Source organism: Myotis lucifugus, unplaced genomic scaffold (assembly GCF_000147115.1).
Source record: "Myotis lucifugus unplaced genomic scaffold, Myoluc2.0 scaffold_279, whole genome shotgun sequence".
NCBI lineage: Eukaryota > Metazoa > Chordata > Mammalia > Chiroptera > Vespertilionidae > Myotis > Myotis lucifugus.
In genome coordinates, this window is record NW_005871327.1 from 456,027 (window position 1) to 474,647 (window position 18,621).

The following is an 18,621-nucleotide window of genomic DNA, read 5'->3' on the forward strand; positions in this document are numbered from 1 at the left end:
TGCTTTTAACCAAATTCACCCCTAAGAGAACCTGCAGTCCCATGTGGCACCGGAATGGAGTTTCTTAACTCAATGTGACACTGGCGAAATGTTTTAAGAGGGTGACATAGTTTCTAACAGCTGAAATCATGGTTTGACTTTCTAACAGTTCATATGTATAGCACAACTACAATTACACCTACTGACACATGTAAAACTGTAATTTAGAAACGCTGAACTGGAAAAGCAAGCAAACATCCTCAAATAAAGCCTAACCCTGTACTTAAATTTGCTGTATTTCAAAATGTTGTAAAACACAGTTGTCTTAAGGGAAGGAAAAGGGGGGCTCATTTGTTTCTCAAGTGAATTTTCTGGTGTGTGGAAACCAGTCTTAACATAACTGGACTCACATCTCCTATAATTAAACAGACTCCTTAGGGGCAAAGCCAGTCTGAGTAAGTACCAGTGCTTTCTACTTCTGTCATTATATAAACAAACTCCTATAGCAACAGTTTTGCTTTATAGAGAGGAACCTGGGCTTTGAGGTCAATCCTGTTAAGATTCAACTTTTCATCATCATTTTAATAAAGGAAAAAACAATCTGTTTACTATGGAGAAACAACAGCATTGACGTACTTAGGACCAATGTTTCCTTGAGACCAACGCCTAACCACAAAGATGATGAGGGTAAGAATCTGGCTCCTATTGAGCATTCTCCACCCTGGCTCTGTCCCCCACCCGAAGCACTTATTTTCTGCCTGAACCTGTGAAAGTTTCAGGAGTTCCAACAGTTATTACCTCAGAAGGTGTGCAAATAGGTTCACACGGTATATATGTTTTGCAGCTACATTCGTTTGTGTAACAAAGTACTTTTCGAGTTGGTCTTCAACAATAAGCTTACCATTTTCTGAAACTTTCTATTTAACACCCATCAGGGGCCAGGCACTGTGTTAAAACATTCTCTTGATTCATCTTTACCACAATCCTAAACAGAAATTACGGTTATTATCCCCACTTCACTCTTGAAAAGACTAAAGCGCAGACCAAGGTCTGTTGATGTGGGGAAGACCTGGCTGAAACCCAGGTCTGTCAGACCCACTGAGAAAACACACCTCATGAAGTCACCAGCAAGGGCTCAGTAGAACATTCTGATATAGAATTCAACTCAACTAGTCTGATCAAGTGATCTGTACCATTACAAAAGGTATTTTTATAGCGTACACTACTTACATTGGTAGTAAGGACTTCTAGTATATCAATTCTTCTTCCTAAGTTTTTAAAAATAGCTGTGAAACTGACCACTGGACCATGTGTTCCAAGTGGCAGTGCGAATTTTTGATCGGACACGTATTAGTCATTTAATTTGTAAGATTCAATAATAGATGGATGGGAGTTTGGGGCAAGAAAGGAAATATGAGATGATCTGTCTATCAGTGGAACTTCTGAGAACCAAGAGAATTGCCTATGACTGCATCTAAATGCTACAAGTAATCTGACTGGCCTGTGGGGCTCAAAGGAGCCCACATAAAAGCAGGATTAAATGAAAAAAAAATCTGAAACACCATTTCAAAATATATTTTAATTATTTTTTTGTTTTGCCATATTTCATAATAGATGTTTTTCCTAAATGCTTAACTCTAGGAAACACACACACACATGCCAAACAAATTTAACAGTGTAGCTTATAAAAAGGAAGCAGTGCCAATGTCAAATTCCTTCTCAAAGATGGACTAAAGTGAAGGGACATATGAAGTTGTGCAGGGTTTTCAATGGCTAATTGCCAAATTTTGATTGTTATAGCATATTATTATTCAACAAGTTCTTTTGTTACTCACTTCTTCATATTTAGAAATAATTTGCTTGCTGATTCCTCTGACTGCAGTTCTAACTAGGACTGGCTTTACTACAATTTTTAGAAAAAAGCTCCATACGCCAAATTGGAGCTCACATCCAATAGACTGTTAATTATTTCTAATATGCAGCAATCTATGCCCAGTCTTTCCTCATAATGGGGGTGAAGGTCCCAGACATTTACAGAAAGCCGAACATTTAGAAATCCATCATTACTCTGGTAGCTCTAAAAGAATTTCACACAATATGCAAAATATAATTTTCAAGTTAAAATCTCTTAAAATAGTTTTAAGTCATTTTGCTAGCCATTCTACCCCTCACCCTCTTCAGCTCTATTTCCTTCCACTTTTAGCTACTTCACCGTCCTTCAATGAAAATAGATTACTTGACCTTTCAACTATCTTTCGACTCGCTTGAACGTGTGCACTCTTAAACACACATACTTTGGTGAACTAGAACAGGAGGAGGCCAGAGGTATGAATGAGCAAGTATGATTTATTACAGGAAAAGAGTGGGAAAAAAATGTTACTAATACCCATAGATAAGTTCCTTAAGTCATATGTAGAGAGACACTGTTATTAAAAATTTGCTTTATTTTTCTGCTGAATTGAGTACTAGTTTCTATTTAAGTTAGATTTTTAAAATGCGTCCCAATTATTAGCATAGAGAGCATCACCTTACCAATAACAAATAATAAATCAAACTAGGTCCCAGTGGTTATGGCTACATCTAGGTTTTTGGGATGATCAGGAACTCTTTTACTTGTTTGCGTTAGCTTTTAGTTCTTGGTTATATCTATGGAGAAAACAGAAAGAAAAATAATCATGAATCACAATAGATAAGTATACGATAAGAAGGGAATGAGAAGCATATTCCATCTCTTCCCTCTCACTAGTCGAGAGGCTATCTAGTTGTAAATACAATCTTCCCAAGGCCTTGTGGGTAGAAACAGGCACAAGGGAAAGTGACCCAGACATTATTTGCATCTGGCTTCCAGCTGCCAAAAAGTTTAAATAACTTAACTGACATGCAGTTTCCTGTTCAGAAGTATTATTTTAATGACTATTTTCATTCTTAAACTATACAAGAGCATGACAAAATGTGTGGACTGCTTCACTGACTCTCCCTCAGCTTAGCAGAGTGGAGGACAGGACACGCACAGGAAGGAACTTACTCCATGACGCTAAGCATAACTCCCAGGTCTCACAAAAGGCCCCAATTCAAATATTCGATAGTGTTTTCCTAAATGCTCCAGAGCCCAATGTCTGCATTTCTAACAAAATCTCTCAATCTGCTATTGTACCAAAAGGTGCCAAAAATTCTTTTGTCTAATGGTATTTTAGTTTCTGATATTAAAAATAATAGTGGGGGAAACGAGTTAAGTCGGCTCGCGTGAATTGCGCGTACTCCGCGGGAGCCGTCTTTAACTGGGTTCATATAGATTTGCAGTGGAGTGCGGGAAACGTGTAAACTCGGGCCGATTGTAACTGCGTATTACCAAATATTTGTTTGTAATCCACCCTTTTGGTGGATGGAACAAAACCAAAAGACAGAGCCATCTTATATTTTGGCGGGAAATTCACCCCACACCGGAGTGTTAAAAATAATATGGCATTTTGCATTATCTTAGCTCTATTATCATGAGTTAATGTTAAAATGGGATGGTATATGAGGAAAATACTCTGTAAATAAAATCACTGTACAAACTAAAGTTTATATTAAATAAGTCTTAAAAATGATTGTGAGGCATACTTTACAATGAGTGAGTTGTTTATTCACCCATCCATTATTTGCTAGATGATTATGAGAAGATTAAATTATAAACATCCTCATTAACCTAGGAGTGGTAAAGATGAATGAAATAAAATGTGCTATACTCTATGGCATAGAATGCCTTCTGAAAGGAATGTAAATTATAACTTAATATTTCTCTTTATTGAGATCATTCAAATTTTTTTAATTTTTATTTTTTAGCTAAAGAAAGCTATTATTCATGACAGTTTTGTAATTTAGAAAGGTTCTATGGTCCAAACAAAGCCAGAGCCTTCGTCGTGGATGAGCTCATTGCAGAATATTAATTGATCAGTGACCAATAATGTTATTGACAGAGTAAACAGTTTAAAAAATTTCCAAAGCTCATGGAACATTTTCCAATGAAACCAGAAGCCTCACTGAACATCATTCCCAATACTACATAATTACATAATGTTTCAGTTCTACTTTATTATATATGATCGAGAGTGATAAAAGGTTCGTTCAGAAAATTACTTAATATATCATAAAGTATTTGTTACTTAATGAAATAGATTATATGAAAGAGCTATACATCTAGATACTATACAAATTTAAAACCTAGGTAACATACTGCTTAACATTTTTTAGCTTAAAACCCGACTTTTCTAGAAGTGCTAAATTTTTGCTTCATACACATCCCATCTTAATATTATACATGAATTTTACCAAAAAAAAGTATTGCCACCTGTGTGGCTTCTGAGACACGTTTTATACCCTTGGTGGGCTTACCTCCAAATACGAAAGAGCTGAGAGGCTCCTGCTGCCCCGACAAAGAAATTAACAGCAAACAGACTCCAGTTTTTTGGAATAATTACAAGTGAGTATCTTGACCAAATAAGCCCTGTTGAAATAAAATATATATTTTTTTAAGTATAGGTACTGTTGCAATATCTTATCTGAACATTTAATATTATAGTAAAATACTTCTAAATAAGACTATGACAACATAATGTAGGACAGAGGATAAAGAAAAACTAGACTCTAAGTCTTTAATTAAACTGCTATAATTCATTGTTACATAAAATACTCAGTTCTTACATCAAAGGGAGGAAATATTTATAGGGCAAGTGAATATTTACTGGAATGTTTTTCCGACATAAAATTATGCTGATGACAAAACGTGAAAAATAAAAACCCATGCAGATTCCTATTCACTGCAACCCTCCTCTGCCTTCTGCGTCTAATAACTTCCTAGAGATGACCCCTGAATTCCTTTGTGTATGTGCATGCGCGTGCGTGCGTGTGTGTGTGTGTGTGTTTGTGTAATGTGTTCTAAACATTAAATTGTTAAATAAATTGAGGTAAAACAATATACAAATATTGAATGTCCTATACGGAACATGAAGGGTATTCTTTAATTTACCTGTAGCCATCAGAACAGCAGACTGAGCTGTGCTGAGTTTTTCTGCAGGTCTGGCCATGTCAGCCAATCCAGCACACACCAACCCCTGAAATACACAGAAAAAAAGAAAAAGCATCTTAACTGTCAAGTAATGGTTCTTCACTTTAAATAAAACACAGAACTGTTTCAGAGATCTCCACACGATAATAGCGGTAATTTTAGTATCCATGCCTTAAGAAAATGTGTATCATGACAAAAGCTACACTGAATTCGGAATATTTTCAGAATTAATCTGTATTTTGTTAACCAAATTAAGCAACCTGATATATTTGAAAATCAGTAGTGTGTGTGTGTGTTGTATATATATATTTGTTCCACAAATGACACTTTTTTCACATGTGAATTTATATATTCTTTAAACATGTCAGGAACCACTGACATGGAGGATGCCTGAAAACTAAGGTAATTTGTATAGATTCCTCCTTTCAGTTTTTTGTCAATGTTATTTATTTTTTTAAAAGTATAAGTATCAGAAAAGCTGTTAGAATTTTAGTGTCCTGGTTAGACAGTTTTTCTGTAATGTCAGAGGACAGATGGTCATTTCTTCTCTGCTGTGTTTTTGACACTGGTTTTGATGGAATTATGCACTCATAGTCTCAGGATCAAGGGCAGAAGGCCCATGTTCCTTTTCATCTTTATTCTGAACTTCGTTCATTCAGAGAGTGCTTAGAGTATACCACAAGATTATATAAAATACTCCCTGACCATAGGTAGATCCACAGTGACTTGTGTAAAGGCAGTCATGTTAGTGTTTAAGATCATAGATTTGAGTCAAACAGACCTGGAGCTTCCAATCCTGAGTCTGCCACTACAACAACATGCGCAGCCAGTTCTCTGAACCTCAGTACCCTTCTCTGAAAAATGCTGATACTATTTATATCTCTGATATTTTTTGGTGAAGATTAAATATGAGATAATGTATTTTAAGATCCTAATACAGAATGTTTGGCATCAGTAAACAAATTTAAAAATGCTTTTCAAATGTCTGAAGCCCAGGTTTGTGATGCTTTCAGGCATCTGATTATCTCCACTGGATGGGATGCTCATCCTATATAATAAAAGCCTAATATGCTAAGTGTCTGGTCGTCCATTCAACCAATCAAAGTGTAATATGCTAATGATATGCTAAAGCTGCTCAAACACTCGCTATGATGTGCACTGACCACCAGGGGGTAGACGCTCCGACCGGTAGGTTTGCTTGCTGCTGGGGTCTGGCCAATCGGGACTGAGCAAGATAGGCAGGACACACCCTGGAGCCCTCCCGTGTCCCTCCCGTGCCCTAGTTGTGCACTGGTGGGGTCCCTCGGCCTGGCCTGCGCCCTCTCGTAATCAGGGGCCCTTTGGAGGATGTCGGAGAGCCAGTTTTGGCCCAATCCTGCAGGCTAGGCCAAGGGACTCCACTGGTGCATGAATTTGTGTACCGGGCCTCTAGTAGACAGTATAAAACTAACTCTCTTCCTTTCCTCTTTCTTTCTCTCTCCTTCCTTCCTTCTAATACACACACACACACACACACACACACACACACACACACACTAGAGGCCTGGTGCATGACATTCATGCACTGGGGGGGGGGGGTCCCTCAGCCTGGCCTGCACCCTCTTGCAGTCCAGGAGCCCCCTGTGGGATCGGGCCTAAGCCGGCAGGCGGACATCCCCCTCGCACCTCTCACAGTCCAGGACCCCTCGCTCCTTACCACCCACCTGCTGGCCCCTTACCACTCGGCTTGCTGCTGCTTAGCACTGCCGTGGGGGCAGGAGAGGCTCCCACCACTGCTGCTGCACTCACCAGCCGTGAACCCGGCTTCTGGCTCAGCGCACTGACCACCGGGGGCAGCTCTTGCGTTGAGTGTCTGCCCCCTGGTGGTCAGTGCGCACCATAGTGATCGGTCATTCTGGTTGTTCTGCCATAACGGTCATTTAGGCTTTTATTATCTATCTATATAAAACCCTAATATGCAAATTGAACAAACAGCAGAATGATCAGCGGAACGACCAGTCGCTATGATGTGCACTGACCACCAAGGGGCAGACACTTAATGCAGAAGCTGCCTCCAGCCCACAGGCCCTGACTGGCGGCGGCGGCAGGGTGCAGGGCCAGCAAGCGGGTGGTGCCAGGCCAGACAAGGCGGGTGCAAACGGAGGCCCCCTGATCACCCCGCCGGTCGCCCCAGAGAGGGAGGTGACCAGCGGCGGCGGCAGGGGATGGAACCAGGCCAGCGGAGGAGGGTGCGAGCAGGGGCCCCGATCACCCCGCTGGTCACACCACACATCAACTCTGATTGCCGCTCGGCCTAGGGACCCTACCTGTATACAAATTTCGTGCAGTGGGCCTCTAGTATAGATTATATAGATAGATAATCCTCACCTGAGGATATTTTTTTCCATTGATTTTTTAGAGCGAGTGGAAGGGATGGGAAAAGGCAGAGAAACTTTGATGTGAGAGACACACATCGATTGGTTGCACCCTGCACATGCACAGACTGGGGTTGGGAATTGAGCCTGCAACTGAGGTATGTTCCCTTGACCGGAATCGAGCCCAGGACCCTTTAGTCCTTGGGCCACTGCTCTAACCACTGAGCAACCGGCTAGGGCTTCAATATCTTTTCATTTATTAAAGGTCATATAACACTTTTAGAGGAATGTTTAAAAAATGAAATACCACTATTGAATATTCCAATTCCAAAATGCTCATAGATAGCAAAGCCCTCAAGATTTTAAACTGTGAATTAATCTATAGAAGTAGTTCCAGCTGAAAGAACAGACAGACAGGTATTAACAATATGTATGGTTTATCTGAAAGTTGATTTATTCCTAAGGAGAGGAGAAATTAGAAAATAAAGCTATACCAAATGGCATATTGTTCGAGAATTAATATAACTCAGTCCGTACAAAAAGATTTTGAACAAAAATAAAGAAGCTCTCTTAACTGCTCTTCACATAATAAGCTCCCCAGTCTGGTCAGTGATCTCCAGTCCTTCTGTAAACAGGCCAACAGACGTCCATGACACGCTAAATACTCATGGCTAGTGGGCTGCTTATTCTGTATTACATTAGTTGAGTTGTATTTTTATCAAGCCACTGTGTTTGTCCTTAAACCTGTCTATGCCAGTTTTACTTGCTACATAATTTAACGGACTATAGCAGTAATGGCAAACCTTTTGAGCTCGGCGTGTCAGCATTTTGAAAAACCCTAACTTAACTCTGGTGCCGTGTCACATATAGAAATTTTTTGATCTTTGCAACCATAGTAAAACAAAGACTTATATTTTTGATATTTATTTTATATATTTAAATGCCATTTAACAAAGAAAAATCAACCAAAAAAATGAGTTCGCCTGTCACCTCTGACACGCGTGTCATAGGTTCGCCATCACCGGACTATAGGGTAAACAGGGGAACTACAAAGTGGGTTGCTCTTTCTATGAAAACTCAAGCAACTATTTTGAGAAGACTGAATAACGGCAAGTTTTAAAACTTACTGTCAAATTTGGCATGAGACAGATATACAAAAATTTGAGGGAAAGCCATACAAGTCTAGCAGGCTTCTGTTGTCATACTATTATGAAAGTATCTATGACCTTATTCTGCTTTAAAGAAAACTAAGCTGGAAATTATATGGGATGCACTATGATATAATTCATCCAAGATAGAAGATGTGGAACTCAAAATCAGTGATCCATACATAAATAAAAGCTTTGGCCTCATAGTAGATGACTGGCAAACGAATACATATTTATATTATTTGAGTTAAAATAAAATATTTAAGGTATAATTTTTATGATTATTTGGTTTCAATTAAAGTGACTAAGGTCTCCACCATAGTTAAATGCCTGAAGAAGTATAGTCTGAAATTCTTCAGACAGAACACATATGGCTGGCAGCAGCAATTTTTATGTCATGCACAGACTACCACAGATTAATTACCAAATGCTCTGGGAGAAGAACACACATTGTACATAAAGTAAATAACCAGCAAAAGAAGTCTCTGCACCAGCGAACAAGACACAGAAGTTTCTATTGCTATGCAGTCATCAGGAGACTATGTTGATTTCAACACGAACTTAAAATAGATTTTTTAAAGGAGACAGAAGGCACTCAGGCATATCTGATACTGTCAGTGTTTCAAAACACTGGTGGAACAGATCAAAGAAACACAAAAGCTATTAATAAAATAAACAAACTCCCAAACTGTGGCAAATTTGAGGTCAAAGAGGACACCAAATTTATGGTAAATAGATTAAATCATTCTTATTCTTTTAATAATGGTGTAGAAACAATACTTTAGTAATCAATTCCACTTTATAGATAAGTCATTACTATATAATTTTAAGTGTGGTAGGGAGAGGAGAAGAAGGAAATAATAATATACCTTCCATTAGTCTCGGTATTTTTGCGGCATATCACTATATTTGAATGCTTACAGTGTGAGCATAATCATCAAAGGTCATACATTGAAACTTAAAAAAAAACTGGGATCTTTTCTCAATATATAAATATAAAAAATAACTGCTCTCTAGTTCTCTCTAAAATACAGCTCCCAATCGCTCCTCTAATCTTGCCATTTTATAGCTGAGTATGTAAAATGGCAGTTCCTCACAATTTAAATATAGTGCTGCTGGTGTGGCTCAGCAGTCGAGTGTCGACCCAGGAACCAAGAGTTTGCTGGTTTGATTCCCGGTCAGGGCACATGCCTGGGTTGCGGGCTCGATTCCCAGTGGGGGCCATGCAGGAGGCATCCAATCAATGACTTCCTCTCTCATTGATGTTTCTATCTCTCTATCCCTCTCCCTTCTTCTCTCTCTAAAAATCAATAGAAATGCCTTTTAAAAAATATTAAATATAGAATTATCATATGATCTAATAATTCCACTTCTAGCATAACCCAAAAGAACTGAAAGCAGGGACTGGAACAGACATTTGTTCACCGTTGCTGACAGCAGCATTTGGAGTCAGAAGTCCTAGACTCTATCACTAACTGTTAACATACATCCTTAGATAAATCCCACTACTTTTTGAGACTACCTTTCTTTGCCTCTGTTTTGGTGTATCTTTAGTTCTCTTACTAAATTAACAGTAACAGTTAATTTGGGGAGGAGGGCTCTAACTAGTTTAATGTTTTTCTTAGTCATAAAATTTTAGAATGAAGTTTCATGTTTCAAGGGCTCACAATTGTGTTTTGATAACAAATATGTTCCCAGGCCTCCTGATCAATGGAGTTCAGAAAAAACTAGTGAAAATGATACATCTGAGAATCTTTGCATGACATCATTTAGTGGCATACCATGAACATTTCAAAGTACATCCTTCATAAAAGTTACTTCAAATTAGTAAGTTCTTATCAGATTATTTTTTTCAGTAGCTTTTATAAAAACTCAAAACTTACCCATTTCATAATTGGAGCCCAGAAAAAAACTGTTCTGGGACCTGAAACAACAAAAAATTTAGGAATAAATCAATTATTCAACCATTCCTTACATGTCTTTTAATAGCTATCACATTTCAAAAACATAAAGATTTATCAATATATTTCTAATCATTTTTTCCATTTCTAATTTTTTACTATGTTTTCTGCATATTTTGTATATAAGCTAACTTTAAAAAGTCGCCACAATATCAATCTTTCATACAAGTTCTTTTGATCTCCCTATCAATTATTTGTATTTTTGTGACCTGTTAAAAATTAGCTGAAGTGTAAAGGAGATGGTTTTGGAAAACATGGAACTTAATGCTAGTTTACTCATGGATAACTTCAAGTTGGGGAAATTACAGATTTGCCTTGATGATGTTTCATACCCAAGGCTAGAGTTTGGTATTTACTCATCTTCAGGGACATCAGGATCCCTTTACATCAGGGTTGCTTTAGACTTCACTCACTAGTTACTCTTCTCTTAGACCAGTGGTTCTCAACCTTCCTAATGCTGCGACCCTTTAATATAGTTCCTCATGTTGTGGTAACCCCCAACCATAAAGTTATTTTCGTTGCTACTTCATAACTGTTATTTTGCTACTGTTATGAATCGGAATGTAAATATCTGATATGCAGGATGTATTTTCATTGTTACAAATTGAACATAATTAAAGCATAGTGATTAATCACAAAAACAATATGTAATTATATATGTGTTTTCCGATGGTCTTAGGCGACCCCTGTGAAAGGGTCGTTCGACCCCCAAAGGGGTCGCAACCCTCAGGTTGAGAACCGCTGTCTTAGACCATGCCACTCCCCCATTTGGCTCCTGAAAATGCTTCCCATGAGTCTGATGCCATGATGTACTGATCCCATAAGTCAGTCTTGCAAGCTGTCTGGTTATTTTAGTTAGCTTGAGCTTCTGGAATTCCTATCATCACACGTGGTTCATTTTTCTTTGTTGTAGACAAAGTCTCTGGTCATAGGCAGGATCAATTACTAAGTTCATCTTTTATCCCTGCATGAAGCCTGGCTTCATCACTAGGGGTAATTCAGTCCATGTTGTAGTCTCTGGCTTTGAATTTTTCAGCAGACTCCTCTCTTCCTATTTCAAAACTCATGTTTCCTCTTGTGCTACCCAAAGACTGTTTCCTGAGCAATGCCTCTAGATTCTGGTTCTTGACCAGCTTAAGTGGTTGATACTTCAGGGTTAATGAACAGGCAGGCTTTTCAGTAGGTTTTCCTGGTAACTAATAAATGCTCCGAGCTAGGTGATAGCCTTAAAATATTAACTAACTGCCCCTATCCCGCCAACCAAACCAAACAAAAAAACTTCAAATATGACTAGTTACTAGAGCCTGGACTAGGAGCAGTATGAATATTTTAGTGAATAATTTAAAACTACACAACAAACCCTACATTAGTTTAACAACAAACCCTACATAAGTACTGAACTTAAAAATATCAGTAGCAAACAAATAATCAGAGTTGGATATCTATAAATGCAAATCAGTAGTGTTTTCTTCATTATTTAAAAAAAGGGAAAATGGCTATCACTCTCTGTGATCATACAAAAATTTCAAAGAAAACGAATTTTAGCTCACTCTTCCAATTTATTTTAGCTAATCATTTTCTACCTTAAGAGTAAACAAGCCAAATTTAAATGTGTAAGAATTCAAGTACAGAGGCTGTCTTCCTGAAAAAAGCAATTAATCAATAGTGAACATGGTAATGAGAAAATATTCCAACTTACTTCAAATTTATAAAGCAAAGTTTTGATAAAACGAAACATTTAAAAATAGATATGCTCACACAGTGACAACACAATGTCACATTAGACCTGAGTGTCATTCTAGGCCTGGGAAAACCAGGTTTATATTCTACAGAATGACACAAATATTCTCACAGCTGTTCATTAAAACAGCAATTCATTAAAAATATGAGACAATTAAATAATTATGATGCCTGAAGTGATTATAATATGTTAAGATCAAGATAAGCAGAAGTGCCAAAACCGGTTTGGCTCAGTGGATAGAGCGTCAGCCTGCGGACTGAAGGGTCCCGGGTTCGATTCCGGTCAAGGGCATGTACCTGGCTTGCGGGCACATCCCCAGTGGGAGATGTGCAGGAGGCAGCTGATAGATGTTTCTCTCTCATCGATGTTTCTAACTCTCTATCCGTCTCCCTTCCTCTCTGTGAAAATCAATAAAATATATTTAAAAAAAAAAAAGATAAGCAGAAGTATAAACTAATAGGTTACATAGCTAATATTCATTATGAGGCATGAAAAAACTTGATCGGGTGAAATATACTGAATAAAAATCATCTCATATATTTAATTTGGAGTCCAGAATGAGGGAAATGTGTCCCCATCAGATATAAAAGTACATTCTTTTAGATAGAGAATTAAATAAAAGTTAATTAATATATTTTCATCTTGTTTCATAGAAGTCCAATTCTGGAAGTTGAAAAAGGCTTCAAATGCTGGCAATCTGAAAATATCAAACAAGTATTCAAAAAGTATATATACATTTAAAACTATAAACTATTTTCAGGCATAACGGAAAATACAGAGGATAATATAATGGTCATTTTCTTTTGTATTGTTATGGGTTTGTCTTATTTTTAAAGTGAAACTTTTTTAGAGTTCAAATTTTCATAGAAGAAAATTCTATGAAATTCTGCAAGGGAATATCACAACCAAATCTGTAACAGACAGACATTTTCCAACAAATTAACCAATCTAGCTGCCTTGATGAACCTGTTGATAAAATGACATAAATTTACCTCCTAATTTTCTTATCTGAGCTGAATCACTGTTAATGAAATACATAAATTTTAGCCCTACTGGGTTTGGCTCAGTGGATAGAGTGTCAGCTCTCGGACTGAAAGGTACCAGGTTCGATTCTGGTCAAGGGCACATACCTCAGTTGCAGGCTAGATCCCTGGCCCTGGTTTGGACGTGTCTTGGAGGCAACCAATCCATGTGTATCTCTCACACTGATATTTCTCTCTCTGTCTCTCCACCTGTAGGCCTTCTAAAAATCAATGGGAAAATATCCTTGAGTAAGCATTAACAAAAAATAAAAATAAACAAATAAATTTTACCAAGAAACTATGTCATTTATTGTATGTATGATTCTCCCCTAAGAAAAGACTTCCTTCTTGGAACAGAGTAACTTTACAAACAGGCAAACATATACAAACACAAATATTGAGCTGACGTACTCAGGATGTCCCAATGTAAAAAATAAAGTTTCTAACTGAAGGCTTAGTATTTCAATGGGGATGATGATTCAACAACATACTATTATGCAAAATAGTACACATAAGCTTGAAGATTCAATCGAGTAACTCTTGGAACATAATCAGTGTTTCCTTAGATTTTATTCAATACTCGTACATTGACAGTTATGTTTTTCATGCTTCTCCATTTCTACACTGGTGTGCCTACAACTTTCTAATCACAAATCATTTTGCAGTGATAGGAATTCTTTCTCTGCCTACTGGTTAAAAGCTTAGGTGGGAGAGGACAAACATTCCTTGAAAGTCTAAGTGCAAACACTCTGCTACATGTTTTACTGACATTGTCATTTAACTTTCATAACAATCCTTAAATGGTGATAATTATTTTCCCTATTTTATAGATTAAAAAACTAAGGCTTTGGGGATTTAAGGCCAAGGTCACACAGTTAAGATTCAAACCTGGCCTGTCTGGCTCCTAAGCTTATGCTCCTTCCACTGTACAGACAAGGGATGACAACTCATCTAATTCAGGAATGCCCAGATGAAATGTACAATCTACAAATGAAAGGTACTCCTCTTCATTCTGAGAGTTGAATAACGTATTATATGCAAGGAAGGTGGGTGGTTAAAGCCAAGGCCTTGGAAAAGATCACTATAAAACGACCCTGTTAGTAACGTAGTTTAAAATTGCTCCTGCTCTACCGTGTCCTTGTCCTACAGCCCAGACACAAAGCTGAAAGGGTCAGAACTGACCACAGAATTCAGTTGACTCTAAAGCCCAGATTATTACAGAAGCATTGCCCAACCTCCCTCCTGATAACTTTGCCACAAAACGCAGCACAATTCTAAACATTTGAGTATTAAAAGAACTAAAAGGCAAACTAAATAAACTTCAGCAATAAACACCTTTCCTTAAAGATCAATTTTATAATGTGTGCAATATGTACTGCAGTAAACAACATTATACTCATATAATCCCCAAATACAGTTCATTCCATTACCAAACTGGAAATCAGATTTAGTGATAACCAGTTCAGACAGGACAAGAGAGCGCGCAAACATTTACTGAGCACGAATGAACAAACATGCATGTTATATTTAACTCTCACCTTGACCATTTTACAAAAACGACAAGATCTAGGGTTTCGCCCAAGGTCACGCCTGCAGTAAGGGGCACATCTGGATGCAATCCAGGTGTGTCCACGCAAAACGGTGCAGGGGTGGCTCACCCAGGCATTTCACGAAGGACGGACTTAAGCTAGACCCACGGGCCGGGGAATGACAGGCTCCGAAGCTCGGCTCTGCCAGCCGGACGAGGAGGCGGTGTGACCTTTCCGCCAAACCCCCCGGGGCCACGGCGCCCGGGGCCGGTGGGAATGGGGCAGGCAGGCCCCAGCCCAGAAGCCGGACCGGGTTGGAGTCGCGCCTAAGGGAGGGGGTGCGACACAGGTCAAGGCTGGTGAAAGACGGTGGACGAGGCAAAGGGAACAGCAGGGAAAGGCGAGAAAGTAGACGCGTTCACTCGAGGGTGTAGGTGACGCCTCCGGCGACGGAGGTGTCCGCGGGCCCCGGAGGCAAGGTGTCGGCGGGAGCCATTACCTGCCGGGTGGTTGTACAGCGGCCTCAATTTCTCAGGCAGCATGAGCTCCACTCTATCGAGGACCCGGTGGTAGGTGGCCCTCAGGCCCCGGACGCCGGCGGCTGACATCTCTGCGGACAAGGGATCGTGGCTGGGCGGGCGCGAGGGTGGCCGCGTACTCGTCCCCGGCTGACGACGAAGGGCAGCCTGTCACTCTCCCGGCCTCAGGGCCTCGCGTCCTACGCTCCCCTCGGGTGCTCTCCCCGCCGCCGCTCAGCCTGTCCCGCTTGCGAATCACCCTGGGGCCCGGGCCCGGAGAAGGCCGAGGAGGCGGAGGCTCTGCGACGGCCCGCCCTGGGTCGGCCCTCGGCCCGCCCGCCGCCCACTAGGAGGGGAGGCATGGCAACCGGGGTCAGAATCGCCTCCGCGATCCCTCGGGAGCCCGGCGCAGCGCGCGTGCGCGAGCGGAGCTGCCCACGGTGATTGGCCTGCCCCGCGGAGTGGGCGTGGCCCGGCGCGAACCTCCTATTTCTCCTTCCTGCCCTCGAGGCCATGTTGGAGAAGGGAAAGTGAAGTTGCCCTGAGCCCCTTTCATTTTGATGAAGGAGGCCCATAGTTAAAATGGGCTGTCGGGCCTGCCGTGCCCCAACTAAAGATGACGGCGCACAACCCTCTTGTTTCCTTTGGGATGGAACTCGTGAGCGAGAAACTTCAGATTTCAGCTTCCTCGTTTATCCTTGCAGGATGGAGGATTTGGCTGCAGGGGCCTGAACCTGCTTTTCTAGGATGAAGGCGGCTTTTCCTCGTGGGACCGGACCGAGCGGCTCCCGTCCCCCGGATGGTCGTCATCTCGCGAGAAAGCCTGCAGGGAGGGGTCGAGAGCGGGGAGAGGGCGGAGTCGCGGCCGCCTCCGCCTCCTCCCCCGCCCCCTGCGGGAGGCCGAGGGCGGGGCTGTTGCCGATCTGGACGTTCGGGCCAGTCTGGGGAGAGTATGAGCCGAGCTCCGGCCGCGGTGCGCCCGGGCTTCGGGGGCGAAGGCGCCGCCGCCTTCTGAGTCGCTGCGGCCGCCCGCGAGGCCCGGCGCGCGGATGGTGCCGGTGCGGCTCGGGGGCTGATCGCACGTCCCCTCTCCCGGCCCCTCCCCGCGCGGTGGGCTCCCCTCCCACCCGGCGGCGGAGCCATGTCTCGGGGGTGGCTCCTGCCCACACCTGTTGTGGGACGTGAGGAAAAGGTCCCTCGGGCTGGAGGACCCGGCCCGGCTGCGGAGCCGCTACCTGGGTGAGCGGGGGACGCCGGGCGGAGGCGCTGGGTGCCGCCCAGGGGTGGGGGAGGGGGCCGCGGTCGGGGCTGTTGGCGGCGGGACGGCGCCTCGACCGGGGCGCCCCTGAGACTCGGGGGGCGCTGGGTGGACTCCGACAGACGGACCCCGAGCCCTGCCCTCCGCGGCCAAGCCCCCTTGCGTGCTGCCAGCCGCCGCCCTGGCCGGCTTTTCCTCGCGGGGCCGGACCGGGGGCGGACGGTACCGGCCAGGAAAGGGGTTGGGGCGGCTTCTGGAGTGGGACTCGGGGCACGACCCGCCGGGCCTCCCGGAGCGTTTGGAGCAAAAGTTGGCGCTCCTGCTCTTCTCCAGCGCCGCCCCGCTCAGCCGAGGACGGGGCTTTCGGCTGCCACCCCCGCCCTGGGGCCTCGGAGGGTTCAGGTGTCGGCTGCGACGCGGTGCCCACCCTCGGCGTGTCCCGCTCGAACGGGCTCCGCGGGGACCCCCGGCTCCGAGCCCGAAAGTGGTCGCTGAGCTGTGCCGCCCGCGAGCGCTCAGCCCCGCCGCTCGGCCGGGTCTGGCCGCCTGGAGGTGTAGGGTTTCGCGCTCCCGTTCCCACCCCTGCAAAGCGCACTTGGCATTTTCTGTTTCTTAGTTCAGCTTTCTAAAAACAGCCCCAGCGCTGGAGGGACTGTCTTCCACCTTTTCCGTTTCGGATCCAGTGGTTTTGTGGGGATTCTGGGTCACGCCGAGCTAACCAAAAAGTCCGCTGTCCTCAAAGTGGGCATACTGAGTGTGGGTCTTTTTGTTGTTGTTTTCTTCTTGTGCAATCTTATCATTCCTCTTTATTCTTTTTTATTTTTATTTGAGGATAACATTTAAATTTCTTTCTTTCCAACTTTGTCACTTTTATTGGCTGAGTCTTTTTTGATGTCATTTGTTTTCGACTTCAAGTCAACAGAAAAGTTGGAAGCATTTTTTTTCTTATCCTTGGTTTTTTTTGTTGTTGTTGTTTTTTTTAGTGTCTCAAGTGACTTATGAATACATTCTCCTTGTAAAAACTTAATAAAAACGAAGCAAAAATCCCTGTGATCCTTCCCATTCCAATTTCACACACACATCCTTGGAGGTAACAATATTATCTGTTTCCTGAATATTTGTCCAGACCTTTTTCTTTGCATTCTTACCAGCACATAAGTATACATAGAGATGCTATAGTGTGTTTGTGTGTGTGTGTGTGTGTGTGTGTGTGTGTGTCCAGCATAAACATTGCTTTGCAACTTTCTTTTTCTACACTACATCTTAGAGATCTTAACATGGCAGTAAAAATAGATCTGTTCTTCTATAGAAACATATATAAGTTTATATATTATTGTTTTCTTCTGCTTCAGCTGTGTCTACGATAGAGTCTATTAAAATTAAAACCCTATATTTCCCCCCCTTCCTATTGTAACTCCCTAATGGAGTGGAGTTTGTGTTAAAGTTAGGGAATAGAACTGTTTCCTCCTGCTTCATAGGTCGAGGGTCAGCCACTAAACCACACCATCTGGGCTAGATCCCATTTTTGAGATTTCAGCATTTAAACGTTTTGATTATCTATAGCAGGGGTCCTCAAACTTTTTAAACAGGGGGCCAGTTCACTGTCCCTCAGACCGTTGGAGGGCCGGACTATAAAAAAAAACTATGAACAAATTCCTATGCACACTGCACATATCTTATTTTGAAGTAAAAAAAAAACAAAAACGGGAAGAAATACAATATTTGTATTTGCATGTGGCCCGCGGGCCGTAGTTTGAGGACCCCTGATCTATAGTATTGTAGGTTAATTACATTTCTAGTTTATTTCCATTATTTGTATTTCTGATCAATTACCACTAAATAACAGTGAAATTGGGATAGAATGAATTGACAGGTTTTTTTTGTGACATTTGCATTTCAAATTATTTCACCATAGAACATATCTTTTCAATGGTAGTATTCAAGTTTTGTTGTTTATTTTATTTAAATTTGGTTAATTATCTCTTTTCCTCTCATGAAAGAAAATCACAGTTCACAAAATGTACTTTTACATTGTGGGAATGAAGATAATAATTTGTCATACAT

At 41.6% G+C, this 18,621-nt stretch overlaps 2 protein-coding genes across 6 annotated transcripts in view; one reads left to right on the top strand and one right to left on the bottom strand.

The window, feature by feature from the left end:
• Nucleotides 1-1,539: 1,539 nt before the first annotated feature.
• On the bottom strand, nt 1,540-15,674 carry MPC2 (mitochondrial pyruvate carrier 2). Its single transcript, XM_006099595.3, has 5 exons — nt 15,281-15,674; nt 10,412-10,452; nt 4,988-5,072; nt 4,354-4,465; nt 1,540-2,625 (listed from the first exon to the last, which is right to left on the bottom strand). The coding sequence occupies exons 1-5, from the start codon at nt 15,387-15,389 to the stop codon at nt 2,589-2,591; spliced, it is 384 nt and encodes a 127-aa protein (XP_006099657.1). The 5' UTR covers nt 15,390-15,674; the 3' UTR covers nt 1,540-2,588.
• A 438-nt stretch (nt 15,675-16,112) lies between these two features.
• DCAF6 (DDB1 and CUL4 associated factor 6) overlaps nt 16,113-18,621 on the top strand; it is an 82,143-nt gene continuing 79,634 nt past the window's right edge. For 4 of the 5 annotated variants that reach the window (XR_002831856.1, XM_023763249.1, XM_023763251.1 and 1 more), the window contains exon 1: nt 16,113-16,538. The gene's annotated coding sequence lies outside the window, so the exon portion shown is untranslated. Of the gene's footprint in view, nt 16,539-17,591; nt 17,648-18,621 lie in introns of those variants that run through there. The other variant, XM_023763252.1, reaches the window with a different exon arrangement.